Genomic DNA, 20,560 nt, shown 5'->3' with positions numbered 1-20,560 from the left:
ACCCCCAAAAAACAGAAACAAATTACTACAAAAAAACAGAAAAATACCACAAAAAAACAGAAAAAATACCCCCAAAAACCAGAAACAAATTACTACAAAAAAAACAGAAAAATACCACAAAAAAACAGAAAATACCCCCAAAAAACAGAAACAAATTACCACAAAAAAACAGAAAAAAAAATTACCACAACAAACAGAAAAAAATACCCTGAAAAAAAATAGCACGAAAAACAGAAAAACTTACTCAGAAATTTATTTATTTGTCAAGTGAATGCAATACAATATGCTTCTGTACTTTGACACAATTTTTCTGTGACTCAGACATATCCATATTTATTTTTGCTTTTCTCAGACTTTTAAAACGTAATTATTCCCTTTGATTTCTTTCAGAGATCTCTACAAAACCATTAATATTGAAAAAGGGCTGAAATGTTTTTACTGCGTTGGCAGGTTTCTTATGCCGTCAGCAAAGTTAGGTTTTCAGAACACAATTATTGACAGAAATGACACAAAGTTTGGGATTTTATTGCAGCGTATTGACTCAATGTTGAGCTGAGTAAAGTTTTTACTCTTTCCCTCAATCTGAAACTTTCTTTTTTATTTCAGGCATCAGCATTTGGAAAGCACCTTTTTCACCAAACAAAAACTTCAGCTTGTCATGTGACACCAGTGAAGACAAATGCGAGGTGTATAGTTTGGTTTTATTAATAAATAAAGTCAGTGACAGTTCAGTCTGGGTGCTGGTGTGATTGTGCCCTCTAGTGGCAGCGTTGAGGTGCTGCAGAGAGGCAGAGAGGCAGGAGCAGACGTGTGAGCTTGTGTTCCTCGTCCTTCATGCAGACGCCACATCGTGCATAGGCACATACATGTTTGCAATCTCCTTCCTGACATCGCTGCTTTCCTTCTCCTCTGTCTTTTGTTCTGGGGCGTCTGGTAAAGAGAGGAGGGAGGAGAAGGAGAGTTAAGCATCGTGGGCCTTGTGTGTTATACTTTCAGTAGCCAAGTGTCAGAAACAGTATACCACAGCTGTAGAGAAGTCGAACTCTCTCGATGTCCATCTTTGTCATCTTGTCTCTCTGTCCCATGCCCTTCACATCAGTCTTCGGTACGATGGTGGGGAGGCCGTTCAGAGAAAAATACCCACTGAAACAGAGATCAGAACTTCACAAACTAACCATCCATCTGTTTTTATCTGCGTATCCAGGGCTGGATCGAGGGGGCAGCACAGTTTTTCAAACAAAATAACACTTACAGAAAAATACTTTTACATGCTTTAGTATTCTGGACACGTTACCTTCCATAGTGCATGATGGAAGTTATGTCGTAACGAAGATCAAAGGTTTTGCCTTGCTGCTTTTTGAAGTTTCTCTCCATCCCTGAAACACATCTGTATTCATTTCACACACAGAGCAGACAACAGGAAAATGCTGCGTCTCTGCAAATTATGATTGTTACATTTGTATGTTTCATATCAACGTTTATGAAGCCATGAAGTTTTTATAGTAATCTTAATTCATAAAGTGCTTGTCATGTCAGTAAATAAAACAGACAGGACATGAAAACAACTTTTAAAAGAACGGATGAAAACACTTTAGTGTATAAAAACTGAGGAAATAATAGACAGTCTAAATGAACTGAAATCTCACGAGAAATAAGGAAAGACTCTCCCAGAAGAGACCTGAAACAGATCACTGACTCGGCCGACCTGATTTCCTCGGGCAGACTGTTCCAGAGCCTCGGGGCCTTGACAGCAAAGTGCAGGTTTTACTGTGACATTGCTGTGTTTCCAGCCTTGATTGTGCCTCCAGGTATTTTAAGCCAGAACATGATCTTTTCCCTAACCCTTTACCAAGTAGTTTTTGTGCCTAACCCTAACCACAGCGTTGGTGAAACCTAAAAACAACGCTGCTCAATAAAGATACCACACTGGTTTGCAGAAACGTACAATGCCAACATGTTTTATGGCGATAATTTTTTTTCCATCAAAAAAATCCATTATTAATTAAAAATAATGTTTTTGTCTTGTTCCTTCACAGTGGTTTTTGAGTTTCAATGATTATTTTCACTTTTATCTGCTGAAGGAGGAAGTTTCTCAGGGCGTGCCTGCAGGATTTGGTGACATCACAACTAATTTGAAGCCCATCAGGGTCCAGTATGCAACTTACGCTCCAGCTCACATGCAATTACTGTGCCTTCCAATACCCATAATACCATACTGTGTAGTATGCCAGAGGAAGATTTAGGGTGCGTTCCTTTTTCTTTTTACTTTTAGTAGCTACTGCAGCTGCCCTTAAAAAGTACGTACTGTTGCATACAGTGTGCACACAATCAGGGCATACTATTTCCTCATAACGTTATGTCCTCCTGAACTCTGACCTTCTTGCTTTTATGTCTGTTAACTTGGAGATAAAAGAATTGCCACTCACCAAGTTCCCTGGAAATCCAGAGTTCTCGCGAGAGCACAATTTGAATTTGCTCAGCGAGTCACTCTGCCAATCAGTAATGATGCTCATCACCCATGCCGTTGGAGCCGAGCTGCACCAATCACATCGGTGTATCTGATATAGGCGGGCCAGAGGCGAGCTAAACAGATGACGACAGCGCTGCGACGACAAAGTCCGGAATCAGTCAGTAAACAGTGCAAGATGGCTACGGATGAACACCAGTTGTTTGAAACGGCTTTGGCCGCTACAATGAACGAGTCAGACTGAACAGAAGACGGCGCTCGAGTCTTTCCTTTGCAAGAAGGACGTTTTTGCTGTTTTGCCAACAGGATACAGCAAGAGTCTAATCTACCAGTTAGCTCTGCTGGTAGCTAAGCTCTGGATACGTCACCCTGTGTATTGTTCTGATTGGTCGTAGTGTTATCCAATTGCGTGCAGTGATATTTTCAAATGCACGCTTGGTGCCGCCCCTCGAGTTGGACCATTTGCATTACTCATAGCCAGACCCTAAATCTTTCTAGATTTGGGTCTGGATTTCCAGGCTACAAGTTCACCAGAGATGGAGATCAACCCAGAGAGATCTGCTGTTGTTACTTTGTGATGTAATTAGTTTAACTTTAAAGTTATAACTGCACAGATTGTAGATTCTAACATGTTATATTTGTTACAGTGAAATTACAGCTGCAGTTCTGTCATTATTATATTTATAGGTATGTCCTTTTGTTGTATTGTAATATCTGCAATATTTTGTTCACTGAAACAATCAATATTCCTATCACTGCGCCTTCTGTCAGCTGTCAATAAGTTGTCAAGCAGTCATCTGTTTGCAGCCCAGTCAATCGTCCACTGTGCAGAGGATTGTGGGTCAGAATAACCAGGAAAGCACGCTGGCTTGCACACTGCAAAATGGAAAATAGTGGAACATCCTGAGATTATTGGTTTACTGAATTTGATATACTATGAACCGGGACATGGTAAATCATTTTCTGGCGTACTATATAGTATGGAAGTATGGGTATTGCTGAAGGAGGAAGCTTCTCGTGACGTGCCTGCAGGATTTGGTGATATCACAACTACTTTGAAGCCGATCAGGGTCCAGTATGCAACTTAAAAACCAGCTCTCAAACACTGAGAATGGACTCAGCAGTTAAACTTCACTCTCCCCCCAGGGCTGGATTTATATCTCTAGAGGAGGTGGCACTGGTTTTCTCCTTGGAGCTCATATGTTAGCCTATATTTGTTCACATATTGACGAACTGGGACCATTAAAAGTTTGCTGAATTATCTGTTAGCAGCTCCAGTTTGCAGTGGACCCATGGATGTACAGAAAACTGTCACTGATAACTTAAAGAAAACAAAACGTGATGATTCTCAGGAAAGTTCTGCAGCGTCTTTTTTTTAAATTTTTATTTCTAAGCAGATTTAAGGATGTGATATCAGTATGTTTTCAGGTGTCACTGAATTCTGACTCCCTTCAACTCTCTCTTTATCAAAACCATACTGACATCAAAGCAGAGGATTTTTATACGTCTTGAGATGATCACAGTGACATGAGTAAAGACATATTACCGTCCATGATATTACTGGGAAAAACGGTGATGTACTGTTCACGGTCTTCCCTCGTGTGTTCATGGTGGAAGCCCAGAGCGTGGAGAATCTCATGGACGATGTTCCCCACCTTGCACAGGGGCCCGACGAACACGGGCTGCTCAGCGCCGATGAAGCCCACGTATGATGCACAACTAGAATGTGACAAACACAAGGTCTTTGTGTGACCTGAAGGATTTGTTGACAGACCTTTCCAGCTGCCCACCAGCATCATTAAATGTTGAATTGAGGTTGTGGCATTTTGCCTCCAGACAGCCTGAGTCCGCCTCTGATTCATGGTGCAGTATTAAAACCTTTTCATACCCTTTGCTGATGACGAAGAGCAGGTAGTTGGTCTCAGAGGTTCGCTTGTGGAAGGACACACAGGTGTGTTTGGACACCATCGCCATGGCAGAGAGGATGTCGTCTGTCCGACTTTCTGCAAAAGACCCAACAGTAAAATGAAGGCTGCTGTGAGTAGAAACATGAGCCAGTGATTGGCTGTCAGGCTGCTTACCTAACTCTGGGCTGATGACGTACGGTATCTCAGGTGTTGGCCATGTGCTCTCCACTGCGTTCCTGTCATTCTGCAGGCTCAGATAATACAAATCAGCTTTGTGCACTTACACAGAAACACTTCTTGAAACCATAAATTAAAACTATAATTCTCTTTGGGCTCTTCTCTAACATGTTGATTATATCTGATGGTGCATGTACGGTATCATTTCCTGTAGATTTGAAAGTTAATTTGAACCTATTAGCCAGAATAAATTTTGCCATGCTTTCTGCAAACCAAGGATACGTTACATTTGTACGTTATTATGTTGGAGATATGTTAAAACTTCATGTTTAAACAATGCTGTGGTTAACGTGTGGTTATGTTTTGGAACAGAAACTACTCGGCTTTGGTTAGGGAAAGATCATGTCTGGGCTTTAAAAAACTGATGTTGTTGGCACAATTATGGCTGGAGAAGCAGAACAAGCTCAGCTGGAAATGCACTGACATACTGATAAAAAAACAAGCGCTTGTGGCTCTATCCTGGCAGGAAACACAGCGATGAGTCCTTAAAAGACACCCACTTTTTGTGATACTATCCCAGCTGGAAATGCAGCAATGTCTTGGTAAAACGCAGTTGTTTTTAGTGAAACTATTTCAGCTGGAAATGCAGCGACAGGTGGCTAAAAAGCTGCTGGAAACACAGCAATGACTCGCTAAAAACCATCAGTTTTGTTGTTTGTTGTCTTGAACAGCGGCACAGTTCTGTTTTTTGTAGTAATTTGTTTCTGTTTTTTGTGGTATTTTTCTGGGGGTTTTTTGTAGTAATTTTTTTCTGTTTTTTGTGGTAATTTTTTTTTCCTGAACGAGGAGACGAGATAGGGCGGCACGGTGGTGCAGTGGTTAGCATTGTTGCATCACAGCAAGAGGGTTACTGGTTCAAACCCAGGGTGGGGGAGCCCTTCAGTGTGGAGTTTGCATGTTCTCCCCGTGTCAGCGTGGGTTTCCTCCAGGTACTCCAGCTTCCTCCCACAGTCCAAAGACATGCAGGTTAATTGGTGACTCTAAATTGTCCGTAGGTGTGAATGTGAGTGTGAATGGTTGTCTGTCTCTATGTGTCAGCCCTGTGATAGTCTGGTGCCTCTCACCCAGTGTCAGCTGGGATAGGCTCCAGCCCCCCTGTGACCCTCAAGAGGATAAGCGGTTAGAAGCTAGCTTGGCAGACATCTCACCAGCCACCATCCCCTCCACCCCATGACGTCAAGGTCAGCTCATATATTACATCACTTTAGAAATAAAGATATGATCCACAGGACACACGCAAATGTATTCCTGGTTTGGCAGAAACGTACAATGCCAACAGTTTACTCTGGTGACTGGGCCAGTTAAATGTGTTGATTTCTCAAACTTTGAAAACCTCTGTGGTTTTTCCTGCAGGCACTGTGCAACTACAAATGTAATCGAGTGGCATGATGGGAAATGTAGGCTCTAAAAGTCTGCTTCTCTCTGCTGCTGCTGCCGCTTCAGTTTTGACTGTTCTTGTGCCTGAATGTGTCTCCAAACTTTGTGCAGTAAGACATCTCTGGACTTCTCTTAAGAACAGCAGTTAAAACATATTTTTGATAAAGGAACAATGATGTGGTTTCACTCACTGACAGCACCATGTCTCCCTCCAACACTGCAGAGCTGTGGGTCATCAGCTCTGTCCAAATGGGATCAAGGAAAAGAATGTTAACAGATATTCTGTCTGTTTCCTCCCAGCTGCAGACATTAAACATGTCAGCTAACACACCGACCTTCTAAAGTCTCAGGGTTAGACTCCATATAATCCAACATCCTGTTGAACCAGCCCTTCTGACTCTCTGTAAAAACACATTTACACATTAAAGTAACTCATGCAGACACACTGATCGATCCAGACTTAAATCAGAATCAACTGTACCTTTTTTAACTTCAGGCAGAGGACTGGAGTCGACTGAGAAACACAAGACATCAGAGAATAAATCATCAGTTCATCAGAGAGTGAAATCAAATGTGTTGATTTCTCACCATCTTTACAGGATCCAACCAGCAGAAGAGCAGCGAGGAGCAGATGCAGCATGTTCTCAGGACACACACACACACAGACAGACTGATGCTTTCACTCCCTCATTAGTCACGTTAAGTAAAATCACCTGTGAGCTGCGGCCTCATTCATGATCTCCTGTTACTACCAGTCAAAACGTTGATATAATATGAGCCATTATTATAGGTTAAAATATCCAGCAGTAAATGAAATAGATGAATTTAGCTCCACTTTAAACAGCTGCATCATGTAAATGCTGCTTACATGTTAATGTTTCTGCTTTGATAATAAATTAAATGCAATATTTCGGCCAAGAACAATAAAACTCTGCCAGAGGCTCTTCTGCCTGATGAGTACTTTTACTTTTGATACTTAAAGTACATTTAGCTGATTATAATTTTGTGCTTTTGCTCAGATGAAGTTTGAATGCAGGACTTTGCAGGTACTTTTACAGTGTGGTATTGCTCCATCCTTCACTAAAGAAAGGATGGAGCTTTTAATGTTATAATTTGCAGCTACCATGACTCATAAAAATGTCTACTGCTCATAACCATATAGAGTCTATTTCACAGACAAATTATATAATTATGCAATACCAATATGTATGTTTTTTACAAAGTAAATAAGAAAATACTGGAGTGAAAACCTGCATTAACTGATTTTTTTGGCCACTGAGAGGAAGTTTAAAAAGCTGTGAACACATTACGGTCTTAATGGAAGCAAAGGAAGGCCTTATTTATTTGAATAGCAACTCAATATCTAAGTAATTTTGAAATTCAAATACCACTGAAATATGTCCCTTTGAAAAGTATCTGGCGTAATGTTGTTTGAATCCTCCTCTGTGGAGTTTATTCCAAACCCAAAACCCCACATTTTCCAATTCCAGTTAGTTGTGCAAAATCAATTTACTCTCCAATTAATCATATTTCCATTTTTTTATTTATTTATTTATTTTTGGCCGAAAAAATGTCCTCCAATGAATGATAAGGGAAAAGAAAAATCAAACACTGACTGAAGTACTGCGTTAATCAAATATATCCTTCAGAGAGGTCTGATAAACGTTATTTACACTAGGATACAGCAGGTGGCGGTGTGCAGCTTGTCCGAGCCGCCAGTGAAAACAGAGAAGAAGAAAAAGACGGCGAGAAACCGTAGAAGAAGACAGAACACCTCCAGGAGAAACACAAACGCATGGCTGGGAATCTCTCACGGTAATGTTGTTTATAGCTCACATTTACACATTTTAAACGACACGTTATGTAGTAAACACTTATTTTGAGCTACCCTGCTGTGTGTCGTCACCTCACTAGTTTTAGAAAATTGTGTTTTACGTCAAAAACAAAGATAACGCTCTGTGAGTAAGCTAGCTTAGCTGCTACATGCTAACAGGCGAAACAGAGAAACGTCAGCGAAGGTAATGAGAGGTGTTTTCTCGTGTAATAATTTCTCCTAACGATGTTTAAATGGCAGTTAGATTCAGTAGCTCCAGACAGTGTCAGTGACGTGACATTTGTTTTGTTAAATTTAGCATTAAAGGTTCATTTTGTGCTTCAAACTGATTAGAAAGTGTTGGAGGAAGAATTCAGATCCTTTACTGAGGTAAAAGTATGTACCAGCAAAATGTGCTTAAAGTACTCACTGTGCAGTTAAAGTGTTTTTTGAATAATATTACTGACGCATTAATGTGTATGTGTCATTTTACTGCTGTAGATGTTTAAGGTTGTGCTCATTTTAACGTCTTTATATACTGTTGGATAATTTAATCTACAATGAATCATAGTCTATGAGATCATCATATGTTTGTTCGTGGCTGTTCTGTGAGAACAACTGTGCTCTAAAAAGTCAGTTAATCATGAACATTTACCATCAACACATCTGGAGAAACATAAAAGTATGAAATACTCTATTCCACCTGAAATACTCTTTTTCTCCCTTCAGCTTCAGGCAGAGAGTGCCGTCATGACGAGGTGGGCCAGAGCCAATAACGTCCATAAACACAAGCCAGCTGAGGCCACCCCATGGAGTCAGCTGAGAGGAGGAAGAGGAAGAGGAGGGGGAGGAGGGCCTCAGAGGGACCAGCTGAGAGGGACTCAGCCTGGTGGATCAGCTGTGAAAAAACCCAACCGACCCAAGAAGGAGTACCTCAACGAGGACGTGAACGGCTTCATGGAGTATCTGCAGCACAGCGGACAGCCTCTGCCCAGAGGGGATAAAGGAGGGATGGAGGGGGAGCGGGAGCTCAGGGAGGAGGTGGAAACGGCCCTGAAAAAAGACAGAAGAAGAGAGGACAGGAGGGTGAAGAGGCAGAACGACAAGAAGAACAAAATGGTGAGTGATGTTCCAGATACTGACGCAGGGCTTGAGTTCATCAAAACGTCTCAGAGGACGAAATCAGAACAGCCTCAGTGTCACACACATTTAGTCTGAAGATTGGGACGAGAGGCATTCGACCAACTGTCATAAGCTATGAAATCACTCAGGAGATGGAGGGCTGAGACACTGAGTGGGAGGACAGATGTTCTTTAAACTTTTTAAAAGATCGTTATGGCAAAAATTAAAAAACTTTTATGACCTGTGTGAGATGCTGGCAGGGCTCAGACCATCTGTCAAGTGAGACTAAACATTTTCATTGGTCGCACGGGTGTGCCTGACATTTAGCTGGTCTGTCTCCGTCTGAAGCTTTCTTTTATCTGATTTTTTACCACCCACATAAAAAATAAGGCGTGTGTATGTGTAAAACTGCGCCCTGTACACTTCTTTGAGTGACATCACAACTTTAACACACCAGTAATCAAAATAAAGAGAAGTATTGATAATTTTTCTGTCAGTAAAAACACTGTGGTGTCCGTTACACTTGTCCTCAGCCCAGACGTGACATCATTGGCAGAGGTAACGGCTCTAACGCCTGTCTCCCTGTCCCCTAATCCTGACTGGTCACAACAGGGCTGTACAGTGCGACATACTCTATATATGCCACATGTTTGTTTGATGTGAAGATCCATGTGTGAGGTAAATTGACAGGGCGTTGCTATTTTACTTGGTAGGTGTAGTCTATCGTGTGACGGTGTGGCTGCGTGTGGATGCAGGCGACAGGTTTGATGATAAAAATGCAGTGGAGTGACGGTACAGACATTTCACACATCAGACGACCTCGCTTTCTGCAAGGATGGTTGATGAGCTGACGCTGGATCGTGATGTCAAGGAAACATTTGAGAGAATGTTGGTTTTCCCTGAGGAGACTGCACGGATTATAAAAGATCCAAACTCTAAGGGGCAGTGCATCGAAAACACGTCTCCAGCATGGTTCTCTGCACAACTGCATCCGCGTAGTCCCAAAGCGTTGGATGTGCACGAACAGTCGAAAACCTGCCGCATGTAACCCCTGCAAAGGGCTGTGTGTAATGGTGTGACGTCACTTTGGCCTAACAGATGCTCAGATATTGGACACTTTTATTTTAAAGAATCAGAATTTATGAATCCTTAAAACACAACTTCAGACTTCAAAGTGGGGAATTCAGATCACATAAGGACAGATAGTTTTCAAAGTAAAATAAGTGCATGAATAACTCTGTCCGTCTCTGGTGTATGACTGGTTTTAGTCCTGGTTTATTGCCTTAATATTCCCTCTGATTTTCGTCCTGCCTCTCATCACTCTCCTCGTTCCCTTCTCTCCTTGTCTCCTTCTCTGTGCAGCTGTGTTTTAACTGCAGGAAGCCCGGTCACGGTTTGGCCGACTGCCCGGAGGCGGACAGAGACGAGGAGATGGGCCGAGGCATCTGTTACCGCTGCGGCTCCACCGAACACGAAATCCAGAAATGTCGAGCCAAAGTGGACCCTGCTCTGGGTGAGGACAGCCTGCAGACTCTCTGCTGGACACCTGTGATACATTATTATTTAATTCTGCTTTAATAATGTTTAATGTTCCTGTGTGTGTGTTTCAGGTGAACACCCGTTTGCTAAGTGCTTCATCTGCGGTCAGACTGGACACTTGTCGCGGGGCTGCCCTGATAATCCCAAAGGACTTTATGCACAAGGTACAAACACAGATGTTCAATACAATGTGGTAGGGGTGTAACGGTACACAAAAATCTCGTTTCGGTACGTACCTCAGTACACAAGTCATGGTTCGTTTTTTTCGGTACAGTAATGAAAACAATAGACAAGTATTAAATATCTTTTACTTATTGGTAACCTTATTAAAACATACCACCACAGCAGTTAACTCTTTTTACACAATTTTTGAATGAAACAAATCTATATAGAATCCTGCTTTTTCACATTGTTTGAATGAAAATAGAAATATAAAAGTGAAAAATAAAATCCTGCTGTTTTTTTAACACATTTTTTGAATGAAAAATATAAATATACATTTCTGCTTTTAACAGTTCTACTCAATTAAAATAAAAAGTATAGTGCAGCTGGTCAGCTTTAAAGCCTGCTCAGATTCAGTTTTACTAGGAACTTACTTAGCTTTCCCACTTTGTTAAAGTGCAGTAAACAAAACATGCTTATATCTAAAGTGCAGCTTAAACAGTTTTACTCAACTCCAATGGCGTTAATTATTTCTTTAGCGCGATGGTCAGGGAAACGCTCTTTCTTTTTAAACGATGACGATATCGTAGTTTGCACCAGATTGCTTTTTCTAGTCGTGCCGGTTAACGTTCAAACTCGGGTGGTGTCGCTTTAGATGCGTTAGCATGTTAGACGTGTTTCCAAGTACATACCCGACCGCTGTTCTGCAGTGCCGGCACACTGCTTTTGTCTTGTCCACTTGTTTATTTCCATCTTTGTATTTTATCCTGAAACCAAAGTGTTCCCGAACGGAGGACTTAAGGTTTGCGGGTGGGTCTTCAGGTTCGTCAGGCTCACTTGCCATGTTGTCAAAATGCGAGAATGCGCTGCACAAAATGAAGGTGGAGATTTACGGGACTCGGTCCGTCACTCAATTATGTCCGTCAGGGAGCTAGATATTTTAAATGGTTCGGCTCTCAAAAACGGAATTAAAATAAAACAAAATAAAATAAAATAATATCCTGCACCCAATAATTCGGTACAGGGTCGTGCCGAACCGAAAGTCGTGTACCGAACAGTTCGACACAAATACATAGACCGTTACGGCCCTACAATGTAGAGTTAATTATTTTTCCACCAGTTTACATGATGCTGTGTGTGTCTGCAGGAGGCTCCTGTCGTGTTTGTGGTTCAGTGGAACATTTTCAGAAGGACTGTCCAGAGCACCAGGCTGCAAGTGAGTCTCTCCTGTCTCCATCTTTACACTGATTCCTCTGGGTTTCCTGCACGGTTTTGTGGATCAAATCACTGTGACGTCACACTAACAACGACAGTCACTTCGGGTACACAAACAGTGTTGGCCACCGTCAGACAACTCTGATGGATCGCATAATTTGAAGCACGATCGCGTCTCCCAAACCTGATGTCTAACCTTTAATGTGTCTCCCTCCAGCTCACACAGTGACAGTTCCCTGGTTGTCCAATAACATGAGTGCAGACTATGAGGAAGTCCATGTCCCAGTGAAGAAAGCCAAACCCAAACAGACCAAAGTGGTGAAGTTCTGATCTGCAGAGATTCTCTACAGCTGATTGATCACTGGGACTCTGCTCAGGAGCTTCTCTCTTTCTGGACTCTGATAAATGGACTAATTACCTGCTGACATGCAGTGAAAATGTGCCTCAGACACATTCTGACTCTCTTTGTGTATATTTGAAATCCTTTTAATAAAAACATGTATCATATATTTACAGTGTCACTTTGCTCTCGTTCTGTAACAATATGTTTGTTACATTAGTTGTTACAGTTACAAAAGTATGATGAACTTGTTTCTTAACAAACAAACTCGTATCCATTTCCCAAAACTTAACTCAAGGTCTACTTACTACATTTTTCTAGAGCATCAAACTGCATCTGACGCTCTTTCTCAGTCCGCTCAGGAAAACTGAGCAAAAAGCTTGTAAGTGGACCTTGAGTTAGACCAGGAAACACATCAGTCAATCAATATCAATAATGTTTACCTGTGAATGTTATTTCATGAGTTCATTTTCAACCTTGCAAACAGACGTTGACAAAACAATCACTGCATGCTCCATGTAGTAACTGTTGTAGAGCTTTTGATCATATAACATGATCATCAGCAGATAGAATTTTAATTATATTATCGATTAATTTGCAGATTATTCTTTCAATTAATTAATTGTGCAAAATATAAACATGTACAGAACTTTTTTTAACCAAGAAAAACAAGTTTAAATAGAAAAATACAGTTACAAAATCCAATGTAAGAGATAAATATTTGATTAAATAAAAGGCAGCAGCAAATGTAAATTTCTTCAGCCTTAATTTAAAAGAACTAAGAGTTGCAGCAGACCCTCCGTTTTCTGGGAGTTTGTTCCAGATATGTGGTGCATAAAAACTAAATGCTGCCTCTCCATGTGTTGTCTTGACTCTTGGAACCAAAGCAGACCTGTCCCAGAAGACCTGAGAGGCTTTGATGGCTCAAAACATTGGAGAAGAACACTACATAGAGCATGAAACAGGTTTTAAAACATGGCACAGAGGTCTGAATTAGATAAAATATGAATATGAATTATCAGAAATACAAGGACATCAAAGGCACAAACAAAGATTGATAAAATAAAAGCAATAGATATGCCAATAAATATAACAAGTGTCAAAAAACGTGAAAATTATAAACTTCCTAGAGGCCAAGTTGATGTCCTCAGGTAGCATGTTTTGTTCAACCAGCAGTCAAAACCCCCAACATCATCGATTTACTAACCTTACCTCACAACTGAGAATCTGCAAATTGGTCATGTTTGGTATTTTTGCTGTAATAAAATAAAATGAAAAATCCGATTCAAACGATTCATCATTGATCTAATCTCTTGTTGGCATCGAGATCAATCCCGTTTATGGATGTTTGTACTTTGTTTTCTGAGGATGAACTGTGAGTGATACGATTGATTAATCTGATTGTATCTCTCACTGAAAAGCCTTTAAACAACAATATGAAAAACAAACGTATTTACATGCACAACACTGGGATTCATTTGTACTGTTGAAGTCGTGACTTCTTCTCATGTGAGAGAATTAACAGCAGCTGCACGACAGACCACAACAGAGAGCGAGACACATTGTGAAATTTGTGATCATAAATCTTAAAATAATCTGTTATTAGTTATTCTTTCAGTGCAACTGAGTGTGTTTAGTGTTATAGTTGTTGAGTTGGGAGTTGTGTAATCCTGAGACTGTGTGTGAGAACACAATTGCCTTCTTGAACCGTGTTAGCGGGCTGTGATACGTTAAATCCAGGATGTTACAGCGGATGTGCTGAAGTGTCATGTGACTGCTTTTAATGTATTCTTTTACCTCTGCAAAGATGTGTTGTAGTTAATCTGGATTTCTCAAAAACACCCTGACACTTGAGAAACCCTCTTAGGAGACTTTTCCCCTGTAGATCTCCTTGTAAACTCCGCAAATGGCAGTTAATCACCTTTTAAAAATGGGTTTGGCATCATGGATACTGCCTTTAAATCATACAGAACTTCTGTAGTCGTTGGTGATGCCTCCTCTTCAGTTTCCACTCTGTGGTGTTCCCCAGGGCTGCGTCCTCGGCCCCCCTTTTGTTCTCATGCTTTCCCAGGCTGACATTATACCCAATATTCATTGTTGCTGTTTTGTGGACGACACTCAGATCTGCTTGAAACCAGCGAAGAAGCCACTTACATATCTTAATATGGTGGTTCCCAACTGGTGGGTTGTGGGTCCATTCTGAACGGACCACAGGTGACTTGCAAATGTGTCAACTTTGCAAAAAACACACTTTAATTTTGAAGGACAGTGAATTTACAGCACAGAGCTGTTATTTTGAAGTGCTGTTTTTGGCTGTAGAGTGAGTAACCACTGGACAACAACTTAACAGAAAAGCAAACTAGCTTGACGACATGGCCAAATGCAAGTATGACGCTGACTGTATTAGACTGTGTGGAACTTTAACTAATGACTAAGTAGAAATCTGGACACCATGGCTGGACTAGTTGGGAACCACTGGCCTTACATCTTGTCCCTTTGAAAACAAGTGCCAGAAAAGTTTCTCCAGCTAAATTAAGATGAATTTTTAATGATTGTATGTGGTCGTCCAAAGGGTTCTAAATCATCAGACCTGCTACTTGACTGTTTTCAGTTTTCAGTTTAAAGCCAAAAGAAAAAAAAAGATCACACGCTTTTTATATCAGTCCTGTTATCACCACTCTTCACTGATTGGTAGAAAAATTGCCCATACTCTATTAAAAAAAAAAAAAACACTTAATTCCATGTGTAAAGGAGTTCAGAGGCACAAAGTGTGCAGCTGTAATGTGAAGTCTCGGCCACTCGGGGGCAGCACTGATCCAATCTGAGCTGCTCTGCAGGGAGTTGGTGTGAAGGTCATCCTGCTGCTCTGTTAATGATGGAGACATGCTGTTATGCAGAATGAGAGAGGGTGTATGTGTAAACATTTAGATGACTATTACTGAAGAAATGTCTGTGAACAAACTGGTTTAAAAATACCAGTAATAAAACCCTGTGTTAATACATGCAGGAAGCAGGAGTGTAAAAACACATATTCAAGAGCGATGCTGTGGAATCATCAACACACAGAGATACAGTCACTGGTCACAGAGAAGTTAATGTGATAATGAGGTGGATGATGACGGTGCATGTTGCAGGAGAAATCAGGGAAGCTGGTTTGGGATGTTCATTGTAATATCTGGAAGCAGAAGGGCTCGTTCCTCATGGAGCCAGCAGTGTAAGATGTAACTTCCACAGTACTGAGGAAATTCTTTCAAAAACTTAAGCTGAGACGTTAAAGAAGTGGCTCACAATTAGTTGATGTGTTGCTTACAGCTTGCAATTTAAAGATGTGGAAATTCATATTGTAGTGTAAGAGCATAAGAGAGAGTCGAGTGTATTAATGTGCCGGACAGACTTGCATTGTAGGTGTTGATCCATAAGATTAAAAGACAAATAAATACATAAAATGAATTCATAAATACACAGCATTACACATACAAATTTAGATGTAAAAGAGCAATATCATTTACATAATATAAGCTGGAGTAGGCAGAAATTTCCACCCTCCTCCTCCAGTTCTTCCCTCTCCGTCCTAAGCCCCTCCCACCAGACAACCACGGGCATGTTTCACACATTGATTTGTTTAATCTTATTTCATTGTAGAGCTGTACACAGATCAGTCTCTCAGCCCCTCCTTGCCCTGCTCTTTCTTTGTTTAACAGACCACAAGAGACAAGAATTAACTGCTAGCTACCCCACATCCCTGCGCCTCACTCCCTGCGCTGTGGACTGCTTCTCTGGGAGGAGAGCAGGCAGCAGCACCTGGCGTCACAGCAGCGGCAGCGCCAGTTCAAACCTGTGTAACGGCAGCAACAGAAAGTTTGCAGATCCAGTGGGGAGTTGAGGCCATCTGGTCCCTCAAATTCAGGTTGCTACTGACTCAGGGTCTGTCTCTGGAGCTGTTGCCCACTCTCCTCCCAGCGAGGTGGTCTGTAGCGGTGGGGAAAGAGGCGGAGGGCACACTGATTCGGGGTTTTAGCTAATATTAGCTGCATAAATGTGACCTTGAAGCTGCAGCCATGAGTCCTTAACTTCAGTTAGCAGAAGGCTAAACTATTAGCAACATTTTCTCTCCATCTCTGAATCACTTCACCAATATTGACGTGCCTTTTGTTACGTTTATTGTCAGATTTTGCCCCATGATGCCAAAATAAAACATCCTACTCCAGCTTTAAAGCATTTCAGCCACTTGGTGTCAGACAAATTGCCCTTTAGTTTGTTATTTGACATTTTTGTGAGCAAGTTTTTGCAGCATCTCTCACTAATTATATTCACTTTTACTATTCAGTTTTCTAAACACATACTTGTCCCTTCTGTCCACCACTTCTCTCTGCATTTGCCCCAAAACTTAAAAATGATGATTGTCAGATAGTTGTGTGCAGTAAGACCTGATTGTGACAAGCACATCTTTTCCTCTTTAAAGGATGTTTCAGAGCTACAAGTTAAACTTCCTTCTCATGGATGCGAGGGAATAATGTGATAATACGGTGGTCTCTTAGCAGTTTCCACAGTAGGGGGAGGACAGAGCTTTTTGTGACCGATCAATAAGACTGTCAACACCCTGACTTCATTAAAAAAAAAAACCCTCAAACATAATGCGTCAGCAGCTGAAGATTACAAACACACTGCAGACGCTCAGAGAGACTCTCAGAGGAATCAACAGAAACTGCAGACGAACACACTGGACTGTTTTCACTCCAGACTCTCAATGGAGATAAAGCTTTTTGTTTTCCAGGACACAGAGCAGAGATCCCTGCGTAGTGTGTGTGTGTGTGTGTGTGTGTACCCCCGGAGAGTGTGTAAAAAGATCTTACATCACTGATGATGCAGAGGTTTCTGGGAACTCCTTGGCTCTTTGAAAAGCTGACCAGGGTTCAGTCCGCAGCAGACAAAACTCATATGTTAGCACACAAGAAAACACTGAGACTGATTTCCAGATTCTGAATCAGACTATTTTAGAGCCACATTATGGCCTCTGGTGCAGTCGCAGATCGAGTTATGATACATATTAAATCACCAATAACTGGGAGTCATGTCAGTTTTATCTGCACAGCCCAATATGATAAATTACATGTTCCCTAAAGGGGCTGCAGACCCTCTGTCCTTACGTGATCTTGTATGCTGTTAGACCGACCTAGCATGGCTCAAAAGAAGCATCTCTTAGAGGAATACTTCACCCATAAAATGACCATTTGAACGTACTCACTCACCCCTTAGTTTTTCTCTCACGCCTCCAAGGTGAACAGATATAAAAAGTAGTATAGTTTTAACAAAAATGCGTGTGCTTTGGAAGTACTGAGCTTACGACTAGATAAAGGAGACTTGGATTATGTTGCATGATTTGTGTAGTTTTTGTATAGTTTTTATGTTTTTAAATGTCATCATCAATGTAGAGACACGCACATTGTCACATATCGACGTTTGGTTGTGGACTTTCCATGCTGAGATATGATGTCAAGGTCCCCTAGGTGCGCTGGTTGTTGACGTTCTGGGACGCTGTGTCAACTTCAGCCTCTTCGTTTTCACAGGAAATGTACAGTTTGCATACAGTCTCTTCGAAAATAATGTTATAGTAATGACATTTTTTCTCCCTTCAACAACAAAGGCACGTGGTTATGTTTTGCCTACATGTGCACATGGTTTGGTTTAGGCAAAAAAAATAGCACATGACAGGGTTTAGGAAATAGAAAATAGAAACGAAAACATGGTTTGGCTTTACAATCTTTATAGAAGTGAACACCGGCCTCCAATGTGAAAGTCCTGACCAACCCACTCTGACTTTCGCCACCAAAACTTCCACTGTTGTCCTGTTGCATTTCCCCCGATGTTGCTGGGAACTGTTAAACAGTAATGCCGACCGGCCATTTATAAGTCAGAACGCCGGAAGTCACTGACCAAGCACCAAATTTCAATGACTTTGTAGCCAGACTGGGTTTGTTGGTCAATGTCAGGCTGTTAGTCAGCGTCTGCCCCCTTAGTTTTTGCAGTGTGTCCCACATCGTTAACCCTCGGCTGTTTTTGGCCGATTCAACATGTTGAATCGGTGTCGGAGCCAGCGGAGTGGACTGGCAGTTCAGCTCAGCACATGAGAAGAGAAATGGAAGTGAGGAAAGCAAACAAACGGCCAAAGTCATGAGGGAGTGAGATCAAAACAAACTTGTTACATAAGGTAAGATTATTTTTTATCCACTGAGCTCTTTGTGTTCACTACAACACAGTGAATATAATTTGCTCTTTCAACATCAGGTTGTGTTGTTAATGTGCTAACTGGCTAACTAGCATCTTGAATCCATCCTGTTGGTCTTCAGGTTCCCCTTTTTGAATGATGAATACAGACCAGGCGCAGAACATACGTAGTAGTTGGCTGTTAGCTGTAGTCTTTGCTGTGTGTTCAGGTGCAACTCTTTGGCCGAGACAATAATGCAACAGTCGGCCTATGTCGCCACTATTTCTGTGATGTTTGTTGTGTCTGGGCCTTTACAGGTGGAGAGTAATTGATATAGAGATGGTCATTTTGTGGTTGAAGTATTCCTTGAGCAGATTAGTTGAAAGATTGTGTTAAATACGCTTATTTACTTTTGTTCTGAGAGTGAGTGAAGAAGATGAATATTACTCTTATGCCTATGTGTTTAAGGTCCAGTGTGTAGGATTTAGAAGTATGTTTTCTTTAGTGTTTAATCACCTGAAAATAAGAACCACTGTGCTTTTGTTACCTTAGAATGAGCTGTTTATATCTACATAGGGAGCGGGGCGTTGTTTATGAAGATCACCATGTTGCACCACCATGTTTCTACAGTAGCCCAGAACAGACAAACCAAACCCTGGCTCTAGATAGAGACGTGCACATTTTTGTATCGGCCACTGTAGTTAGCAGCCCCTCTGTGACAAGCAGCGTCGGAAAATCACTGATTTTTTTTTTTAGGTGAAACTGCTTTATTCAATGTTTTCACTGGTTTCAATCACTAAGTCAGTTTGTTTTGGAGAGGCAGAGACCTCTGTGGATGATTCGGCTCCCGAAAAAAACCCTCCTGAACAATGAACACTGAAGGAATCGTAACCAGGAGAAGTTTCAGCTGGTTGAAATCTGCAATCCTCACCGCTAGATGTCACTAAATCCTTCTACATCCTACACACTGGACCTTTAAGTACAGAGCTGGACGTTTTCCAGTGATGAGAGCAGGTTTCTAGATATGGTCAGTGGGCACGATGGTACAAAACCTGGCAACAGGAACATAACTAAGAACCAGTGAAGAGAGGCTTGAACAGATTCTTCCTTTAATTTGCCACCCAGCTGTATTCCTTAACGTGCATACGTTATATCGTGCTGTTTGTTTTCTGGTGGTTATTACCACCATCTTGTTCATGTTTGAGCTGTATCACATCGTCCTCTTAAGTCTGCCTCCAGAACTAATTAGTGAATTGACTTGCAGAGGAAACACTGTGTACATTTGCATTATGTTTGTGTCTTGTCATATTATTATTAATGAGACTGTATGATTTACGTGTTTGTTCCATTCACCGGGTGCTTATACGAGTTGTTTTTGCTCCACAGAGTCCCTGGTTGGGTAACAGTGCAGTATAAAGTAAATAAAGATGGGGGGGCACACAGAGCCTCCTGGAGGTTGCCCTCAGAAGACCCCCCTGCGTGCTGGTTTCCACAGAGCCTGATGCGTTCTCATGGAGGCGAAGTGAAACTGCAGCCAGACTGCTGCTCACTGCCAGCTCGCTGAGGCTGATTACACAATTTACCCATCCACAGGAGAGGAGTGTGTGTGTGTGTGTGTATGTGTGTGTGTGTGTGTGTGTGCGCCTCATAACAAAAGCACAGAGGGCTCATTCACTGATGTCTCCTGGATCCAATTTAAGAGGAGCTGAGAGGGGGTCTTTCCTCCTACTATTGTCTTGCTGTTACTCGATTGCCCAACATCCACTCTTCATCCTGCTCTGCTCCTCTGAGCCTATACATACGTCTACAGAGATGCTCCATCTGAGTATCTTTCATCATCATAGTGTTTATTTCTCCCAAGACGACGACTACGATGAAAAATACTCACTGGCAATTTCTTTTAACCAGGCTAACCACATGATGCAGCCTGTCAGCCCAGCACTCCGGTTCAGACTGAAATATCTCATCAACTATTGGATGGATTGTGATGACATTTTGTAGAGATGTTTATGTTCCCACAAGGGAACTTTTCATCTAGCGCCATCATCAGGTCAACATTGTAATGTGTCCAATACTTTGGTTTGTGACCAATGCATTCATGACATTCCCATCAACCTCAGCTGTACAACTTCTGTGTTTAGCGCTAAATAGCCAATGCTTCTAGCACACACTGGGG

At 41.5% G+C, this 20,560-nt stretch overlaps 2 protein-coding genes across 2 annotated transcripts; one reads left to right on the top strand and one right to left on the bottom strand.

Moving 5' to 3' along the window:
* Window positions 1–429: 429 nt before the first annotated feature.
* Window positions 430–6,631, bottom strand: LOC125905567 (astacin-like metalloprotease toxin 5). Its single transcript, XM_049603600.1, has 10 exons — window positions 6,577–6,631; window positions 6,470–6,502; window positions 6,324–6,389; window positions 6,180–6,229; window positions 4,549–4,618; window positions 4,356–4,470; window positions 4,014–4,186; window positions 1,295–1,376; window positions 1,022–1,143; window positions 430–930 (listed from the first exon to the last, which is right to left on the bottom strand). Exons 1-10 carry the CDS (start codon window positions 6,626–6,628, stop codon window positions 833–835), a joined length of 861 nt encoding a protein of 286 aa, XP_049459557.1. The 5' UTR covers window positions 6,629–6,631; the 3' UTR covers window positions 430–832.
* A 1,073-nt stretch (window positions 6,632–7,704) lies between these two features.
* zcchc9 (zinc finger, CCHC domain containing 9) lies at window positions 7,705–12,348 on the top strand. Its single transcript, XM_049603601.1, has 6 exons — window positions 7,705–7,803; window positions 8,531–8,920; window positions 10,286–10,436; window positions 10,534–10,626; window positions 11,772–11,840; window positions 12,057–12,348. The coding sequence occupies exons 2-6, from the start codon at window positions 8,552–8,554 to the stop codon at window positions 12,167–12,169; spliced, it is 795 nt and encodes a 264-aa protein (XP_049459558.1). The 5' UTR covers window positions 7,705–7,803; window positions 8,531–8,551; the 3' UTR covers window positions 12,170–12,348.
* Window positions 12,349–20,560: the final 8,212 nt, after the last annotated feature.

Source organism: Epinephelus fuscoguttatus, linkage group LG18 (assembly GCF_011397635.1).
Source record: "Epinephelus fuscoguttatus linkage group LG18, E.fuscoguttatus.final_Chr_v1".
In the NCBI taxonomy this organism is placed as follows: Eukaryota; Metazoa; Chordata; class Actinopteri; order Perciformes; family Serranidae; genus Epinephelus; species Epinephelus fuscoguttatus.
Note: the sequence above shows the minus strand (reverse complement) of the source record. Positions and strands in the feature narration are given on the sequence as shown.